Source organism: Embiotoca jacksoni, unplaced genomic scaffold (assembly GCF_022577435.1).
Source record: "Embiotoca jacksoni isolate LCO1_2020_lvr unplaced genomic scaffold, fEmbJac1.0.p SCAF_17, whole genome shotgun sequence".
NCBI lineage: Eukaryota > Metazoa > Chordata > Actinopteri > Embiotocidae > Embiotoca > Embiotoca jacksoni.
Window position 1 is genome coordinate 4,077,556 of NW_027185307.1, and position 8,650 is coordinate 4,086,205.

The 8,650-nt window shown below is 43.9% G+C and overlaps 1 protein-coding gene across 2 annotated transcripts in view; it reads left to right on the forward strand.

Moving 5' to 3' along the window:
* Positions 1 to 8,330, forward strand: part of znf438 (zinc finger protein 438) — a 46,361-nt gene extending 38,031 nt beyond the window's left edge. Inside the window, exons 1-3 of one of the 2 annotated variants that reach the window (XM_069151276.1) lie at positions 2,100 to 2,378; positions 2,750 to 4,516; positions 4,699 to 8,330. In XM_069151276.1, coding sequence (XP_069007377.1) covers positions 2,778 to 4,516; positions 4,699 to 5,284 — 2,325 coding nt within the window. In that variant the 5' untranslated portion in view covers positions 2,100 to 2,378; positions 2,750 to 2,777 and the 3' untranslated portion in view covers positions 5,285 to 8,330. Of the gene's footprint in view, positions 1 to 2,099; positions 2,379 to 2,749; positions 4,517 to 4,698 lie in introns of those variants that run through there. The other variant, XM_069151275.1, reaches the window with a different exon arrangement.
* Positions 8,331 to 8,650: the final 320 nt, after the last annotated feature.

An 8,650-nucleotide genomic window follows, 5' to 3' on the forward strand; every position in this document is an offset into this window, starting at 1 on the left:
CAGTAAAGGAGACAATCATCATTCAGTATGGTGAATTACAAGTCGTAGCCAGAGGCCGTGTCATAATCACAGACACTCACCTGTTGTACCAGCGTACTTCCTGAGGTAAAGCTCAAAGTCTACATGTTTCTTACAGTAGTGGCTTTGAGGCCTCTGGAGAGTCGTGTGAGTCTGTTCTGTGAATTTACCAGATGTTGTATCAGTTACACGTACAGCTGCTCTCAGCAGATTTTTCTTGGTATTGTTTTGTTGACACTTTCTGAATACGGGTATTGACTTGGTACCAAAGTACCGCTTCTCACGGCATCCCTACATTGTCCACAAATCAAAGTTAATTTGTCATCGTCATGTCATCATCACACATCTGTCCGTGTGTGCAAACACACCAGTGTACAGACTTTTGTAAAACAGCAACTCTAGCTCAGCAAACAGTAGTTTGTATATTATTGAGAAAGAATTGTGAGGACAGGCCTTCTGTTTGTCACATGCATCTTGTCTTATCTTCTATATTGGTCGAATAATGAGGATAATGATAATACCTTAATCTTGTTGTCTAATATCAAATTTGTATGACTCTTTTAAATATGAGATGTCTTTAAGTACTAAAGTTGAAACAGGATAGCTGCTCCTACTTTTCCAGTTGGAATGAGACGAACAGACAAGCATATTTTGTTTTTGTGGGGCTTGTCTTGCTGTCAGGTGATGTCTGCTGAATTGTCTGTGACCGAAGGATTACTCACCTACTGGCTGCTTCTCCAGCTGTAGATACACAACTTTCCATCCACCGTTTTCAGCTGTATATTTTCACATTGTAGAATAATTCGACTAGCATTTAGTGTTGCAGCGGTACACCGGTATACCTTTCCTAATCACTATCTGTGAGACTCTGCAAAGGAGTTTCACACACACAGTTGCTGCAGAGAAAACAAAACTGAGCACCATCGCCACCCTTCGAAAAAGTGATTAAAATCAACGTGGGATAACTTTGGACATCTTATAAATGAGCGTGGGTTTGTCCTCGAGGACAAATGTCCAGTTTGCAAAGAACGTGGACGCAGTGTCCCCAAAGGAGGAAACACATCAAACTTTCTCACAAATCCCTCCTTGCAGATTAAAGTATGTGTCCCATTTATAACTCGCACCTCAAGAAAACTGTCAAACTTTTTTGATAATTCATTTAGAACATTTCTGATGGCACTTTAAACAATGTGACTACTAATAATAATGAAATACCGTACACAGTGATACTGTCATACCGGGCTATTTTCTGATATGTTTATCACTGTGAAAAACTTTGACCTTTGCAACCCCTACGAGCGTTGCCTCTACCCTAATCTCCACTTTCTTTAAAATGCCCAGAGGAACACACATCCCACAGTTTTATTCCACCGTGTGTGCAGCCGGAGTCACAGTCAAGCTGGGATCAACTATCCACACAGAGGAGGAATATCTCCGGTTTTATGGAGTCGTAATGCGGTAGGGGTACTGTATAAATAATCTCCGCACAGAAACACTTCCAACTGTTAAACAATATGCCCTTTGCAGTTTTTCTTCTCTCCTTCTTTTGAATGATTAAATCACCTTCAGCATACGGAGGTGATTTTTGTATTGAGAAATGATTTTGTTGAATATTGGCCTTTTGTAACACCACCAGATTGTTGCAGTTTATGCTGATTAGTATTGCAGAGTGCAATTGGAACTTTGCCTGTATCAAACGCTGCAATTGAAAGTCAGGTCATAATGTGAAATTCAAACTTGGAGTCTGTTTACAATTAGGCCCTTTCAAGCATTCCACTGTAATCTCTCCCTCCTTTTGATATAAAGATACTGTATTGATATAAATGAAGGGAACTTGGCTTTTGTTTTTAAAACCATACCTGTGGCTTTTGATTGATGGCTGGAAACTGTACGGTAGATTGAGATAATAAAGCCTTGTTTAAAACCTCACTCTGAGGTTATAGTTTCCCCATAGAGTTCAGCCGTATTTTGTATCAACACAGGCAGAGAGGCGAAACTCTGTGTGGAAAAGCCTCATCCCCACTGGGACACCATGAAATGTTATTTGTGAACAAGGGATGATAAAGTAAATCCAGGGATTTTTTTTCAGGGGCATCCTCATTGCCTTTGGCCGGGTTGCAGTGCTGGTCAGTGGAAGGAGAGATGAGAGGGGAGCCCCTCTTCATCTGGTAAAGATCCTGCCGTTGGGCAGCTTTCACGCTCCACTGGCTGATCCTTCCAGGAAGTGAGGGAGGCTACAAGGAGCCCCCTGCAGATCCTCAGCATGTACCATGGCTGCATGCTGAGCCCATATCAAAGGGGGCAGTCTGTCCTTAGCCTGGGGGAAACGCAGTCTGCTGTTTGGGACCAGAGAGGCATGGGTAATAGGACAGCTTGTCACACTTGTGCAAATGCCTGTATTTTTGACATTGTATGTTCTGTCCTGCCTGGGTTGCTGACCATTGGAACCATAAAAACAAAATGGAGACCTTTTGCAGAAAGGTTACTTTTATATTAATGATTTTAGCAGCTTCAGACAGACCAGGAAGTCATGTTGCCATTTCAGTTATTCCTGTGAAGTATGTTAGATTGAACATATTTAAGCCTGCAGCCACACACAATGTCGCAATGTTTGCCATTATTGTTGATATGGAAACTTGAGGGTTTGGGTTTTAAGGGCAATTTAAGACTGGAAAGGGTGAGCTGCCTCAGTGCAGTAACTGATACGAATGTTTTTGTTCTTCTTTTTCAGTTGGTAGAAAGTGAATCCAGCCCCTCAGATGAAGAGCCTTCAGTTTCGGAGCATTGCTCCAAAGGCCCCGGCTGTGGTGCCCGCCCCCTCCCCTGCGGTCCTGTCCTGCCAACCTCCGTCAGCCCTCCCTGAGGCTTCCACTGCCTCCAGTCCCAACTCCATCATCGTGCCCACCCAAAACTATGCACTGATGCAAATAGCAGGTCAAGATGGCACATTCTCCCTGGTGGCACTGCCCCCTTCTGTCTCCTCTCAGGCTTCACAGCAACAAAGTCCGTCAATCCAGAAGAACCTCAAGCTACCCATTCCCAGATATCAGCCGGTGAGGAGCAAGGGGACCACAGATAAGGTCAGATCTCCAACACTAGGTGCTAGGGTCAACACAGCCCACAAGCTTCCCTTGACGGTGCAAACCAAGTCAGTGGGAAGTGGCGCATCAATGGCACAGAAACTACAAGAGACCAAGCACACAAAGGAAACCTTAGTGCCAAAAGAGGAGCCTTCAGAGCAGGTAATTCTCATCGACCCAGCCTCCTCTGACATTTCTGTCACAGCTCTTCTACCAGACAATGCTGTCCTCTATCCGGGTTCTCAGTTGGAGCGAACGCCAGACGGCTCAGAACGACCTGCTACAACTGGCCTTATTCAGAACCTTCAGTACCCTCCTGCTTCTGTCAAAAACTCCCCAGAGGAAAGTAAGACAACAGTGAGGCTGTGCCAGTCTAAGCTAGCTGCAGCCCAGCCCCAGAATAGTATCACTGTCCTGTCCCCGGCCATCTTTAGTAAAGCAGTCCAGATTATCCCATCCCCACCTAAGGGTAAACTGCCCATTCTGCCCTACTCTAAAATTAAGAGCACCCTCATCCCTGCTGCCAAGCTTAGCAATGTGCCCCCAGAGAATAAAGGTTTCTCGAGCCCCACAGGACTCAAAAGCCCCTTAGATACTACATCCAAGATCCTTGAGACAGCTGAAGCCTTGAGTCACAACCAGGTGCCAAACTCCACTCTACAGCCGCAGGCCAAGACCACACTCATGCCTGTTTTGGGAACCCTCCAGAAATCACCTGGCAAGAAGAGAGGAAGGAAGAGAAAGACAATGGAAGACATCTTAGCTTTTGAGGCCCGAAAGAAGAGGTCCCTGTCTTTCTTCCGTAGAAGGGTCCCTGAGAAACCACCAGCAGTTGTTCCTGGATCCAAACCAAAGGAAGTGGATATTTCAAAGAAATACCGCAGCATCCGACCCAAGCCCATGTTGGTTATGGAGACAGTTCCCCAACTGGTTAGTTTGCCTGGCATTACCCCAGATGGCCAAGAAAAGGAGCTCTTACTCGGACATCAGCTCCCCACCACTACCACAACCAAGGCTCTGGACTGTCCTCCCCCTCCAGCTCCACTAACCCTCCACCTGAGAGGTGGCTCCCACTCAAGACTGTTCATCGGAAGCCGTCCGCTCCACCGTTGCCCCACCTGCAGCCGCTGTTTCCAGTTCAAGCATCACCTCCAGAGCCACATGAACAGTCACACCAACAGCCGGCCCTACAGCTGCCCCGTCTGTCGCAAAGCGTACGCTCACTCGGGTAGCCTGAGCACACACATGAAGCTTCACCACTGTGAGGTACGACCACGTCGCTCTCTGTGCTGCGAGTTCTGCGACAAAGCCTTTGGATATGTGGGGGTGTACTTCAGTCACCTGAGAGAGGTCCACAAGGTGGTGCTGACTGTGGAGCCATCAATCAGCCATCATGAGGATGACGTGTCTATGGAAGGGTAAGCTTATTATGCGATAACTAACGAATATGTGACCTTCAACCTGTAGCAGATTTTATGCTCAGACGTCAACATATTAATCGAATGGCTCAAAATATCGATTTATTGCCAGACGAGGTAACCTTTTCCAAACAGTCATAACAAAGTTGTATATAACCGTTATTTCTTATTTTTCTCACCAGAGCCAACTCACCAGAGCCATCCGATGAACAGGACCGGGAGGATCCTGTGGAGTTACAAATTAAATGTGGCCGCTGCCAGGCCATCACCCCCACCTTTGCTGACATGAAGATGCATTTGTTGTATGTGCACGGAGAGGAGGTCCACATTCGACTTCACGAGGGCCAACCACCGCGGGGCGGCCGTGATGCTGAGAATGAGCTAGTGAAGCACGCCGCCCACTATTGGCGACAGCTAAACGAGAAGCGCAACCTGGTCAAGTGCGGCAGCTGCGACGAGGAGTTCTTTTCCTTCTCCAAGCTTAAGAGGCACATCATGTCCCACCACCGTGCCAGGGAGGGGGAGGACAGCGGAAGTCTCTCATCACCAGAAAGCAGTGGAGGCCTCGGCGTCCTTGCAGCGGGTACAGCCTTTAACTGTGTGCTCTGCAGTGAGGTGTTTGACACTAAAAAGGTGGTTATGGAGCACTGGAGGAGTCGCCACCACTGTGAGCAGCCAGGCCTGCTGTGGGATGCGCTGAGCTCCTACTCCGGCCAGGAGGGTGAGGCAGAAGGGGATCTGGACACTCCTGCTCCAAGCCCACACTAGCCAGCCTAGCCCTTGAACGGGCACGGAGCCCTTCACTGTGGTTCCTCCTCACACACACTCAGTCGTAACAATCAGCAGCACAGGGATAGAGAGTTTCTCTTATGGCTTTTAACGCTAGTTTCATCTTTCACCAGTTGAGACATTTGACCTAATCCAAATAAGAAGAAAAGAAAAAAGAATATTAACTCAATGGTGAAAATGGATCTTGGTGTTACAATTCTTATGGGATATTCTCAGTAGGTCAGAGAATCCAGTTTTATAAACAATCTAATTTCTCATGTCATTTTGATTGCACTGTTCTGTTTTGGGACTTTTTTGTTTGGACGTATGTATTTAATATCCTGTTTGAAATTAGATGATTTTTTTTCTACTACTTATTTAATGTTATTGACGGTAATTTATTACCTAGCTGACAGTAAAAGTGTTAAAGGGTCATTTTACCCTTTAATCTATCTGGCCATGCAGATAATTTGGTTTTATTAGCTTGTTTTTTTAAGAAAACTAAACCCAATAAAGCATCACATTCAAAAAGTTTAAAAGGGAAGCATCTCTTTAAGGAAACAGTATCCCTTTGATGTGATACTCACTTTTCAAAATGAAACATGTTGCGGCCAGAACCACGGTGGCAGTGACCACTCGCAGAATTAAGTTGGTGAACTGCTGGATTCATTGTTTGCATGTCACGATAGTCCTCCGAGATGCTCTCCTTATTTCCCTCTCTACTGTTCTACTGTTTACTTTTCCTGCATTCTGTTCAAGTGTAACTCTACTGAACAAAAAGTTACTGAAAAAGGAAAGTTAAAGCTGTCCTGCCTAATGAGCTCACAAACCGTCGGGTGGCAAACATGTTAGCCTAGCTTGGCATCAGGGAAACAAGTTCACTTTACTCAGAAGACATATTTGTACCATTGATACCTGTTTGCTTCTATGCCTGCACTCTGTGGATCATCTGTTGGAAGAATTTTTTTTTTTATTTTAATGAATTTATAAAGCCTTTTAGCATTGATTATATAGAGTCAGAACAGAGATAAAATGCTACAAAGGTCCTCGCTCAGTATTGAAGTATTGTTGCAGGTTTTTTGTGTCTGGCCTCCGAAATCAACAGAGAAGCCCAAATGTTGTTCTTGAAGATGAATCATAATTTACTTTTTAAAGCAGCAGTGTGAAGGATTTAGGGGCATCTAGTGGAGAGGTTGGGCAATGGAAACAAATGACACACCCCTCAGCCTCCTCTTCCAAGCAGGTAGGAGAATCTTTGGTAGCTAAAGGCCCTCTAGAGCCAGTGTTTGGTTTGTTTCTCCTGTTGAATTTTAAAAACATGGCAGTTCAACATGGCACGCTTTCGGGAAAGAGGACCCGCTACCTATGTGGATATGAAGGGCTCATTCTAAGGTAATGAAAACACAATGACTCTTAGTTTCAGGTGGTTATACACTAATAGAAATGTAATTATTAATGTTGTATTCCATTTCTCTCAATGGATCCTCCTGAACCCGACACTGATCCTTTAAAATGCTCCATTTACCTCCATTCATGTGGGTGGAGTTAGAAATCTCAATGTTGACATCTTCACTGAAAACTACCAAATCTGCATGGCTAGATAGCACTATGGGAACGTGAGCAAATGTTCTTCAATTAGGGAGGCCTGAGTCTCATTACAGGAGTGCATTGTCTACTATCACACTGGCTGAGAATTTATCCGTTGGCCTTGGGTTAGTACAGGTTAACAGAAATCCGTATCTTCAGTCTTTTGACGTAATACTGCCCATGGAACGGAAAACCCAGCTTTCCAGTTATGACTTGAACTCCCACCCCACAGTCTGATTGTCTGGACCCATGAAGGAGCACTTCCCTAACCAGCACCCAAGTGACATCCGTGTGGCCTTCTGAAAAAAAAAATCGGTGTTCATGCGTAATGTGGCTTATCATCGGTATGTTCCTCTGTAGGCCGAGTTCTATCTTGGCTTGGTGATTAATGCCTATATGTGTATTCTGTGATATGCCAAGGGTCTATTCACTAGTGATTGTAGAAGTGAGTTTTGCATTTAAGCATTTTAAACCACTGACAGAATACTGTTTGCTGATTTAGTAAATACGCAAAGGACATTATTGAATTGCCTACCTGTTGTTGCCAGCTCATGTACGCACCTGTGGAATTGTGTGCACCCAGACTCTGACTAGAGTTGATATAAACTGTTGTCAAGTCCAGAAAAATATGCTATTTTATACTCTAGATTAACACAGAGGTCTTTTAGTATATTTATGCTTGCGAGTGGTCCTTAAAGAACCAGCACTGAGACATTTGTTATGTTTGCTTCTTCTGATTTTGGGGGATGCTTAATGTCTTGTTTCTCGTTTGGGAGGCCATTACGACATGGCGAGTAGCTCTGTTAACATTTGTCTGTGTTTATCTTTCATATGAAGAAAAAAAAGATCACAGGGTCAAGTGAATGTACCTGAATGTTTAAAAAAAAAAAAAAAAAAAAAAAACTACCAAAAGTATATATATGCTATTATAGACTTATTCTACAGATAGAATATACAGATATATTGAGAAAAAAATATATATATTTACATAGAGTAATTAGTGAATCAGCTGCTTTGTTGTGTCACAGTGGAGGAGAGAAACAAGATGCATATATCATTGCAACAAAAGCCATGTGGAGCTGTCCTTATGTGTCTGACACAAAACGTAGGACTGTAAATGAAGGGCAAAGCACTGATGTGGGTCTGCTACTGTACACCGGACCGTTCACTGTATGCCAGGTCTGAGTGTTCATCGGTGAATTGTCCTTTGTTTTCAAGCCCTCATCACAAACCAGGAAGTGACAGAATTAAGGGTCAGTCTCTTCTTTCCTCAGTTACATGAGAAACATACATGACTGTCGGCACAAGTCAAAGTGAAAAATCCCACATTAGGTGACATAATGTGTTTGGCTCACTTAATATGTTGACTGTGTCCGAAAAAAAAGTGTTTGTGCTTGTGACTGTTTATGTACCTGAAGAACCTGATGTTTATGAGAATAAAGATATGCTTTGTTGAGGACATTGTGATTGTAATGTTTCCTTATGACGGCATACAGACAGAAGTCCTAAAGGTCCATTAACCATTGACACATTGTTGTGTGTCCAGCTGTGTGGAAATTTAAGCTCAAGACTTACAACTGATCCTACAGGTTTGTCGGAAGGATTCCCACTGGTCATGGGATTTCTGGAAATTTAGGGAATAATAAAAAGTATTTTCCAGACATGGAAAATTAGGGGATTTAATAATTGTTTAGGCTAACTCATGGAATATCATGGAGTTTTGTTTGTAGCATATTTAAATTTGAGTTGCCATTTATGAAAACGTAATATTCTCCACGA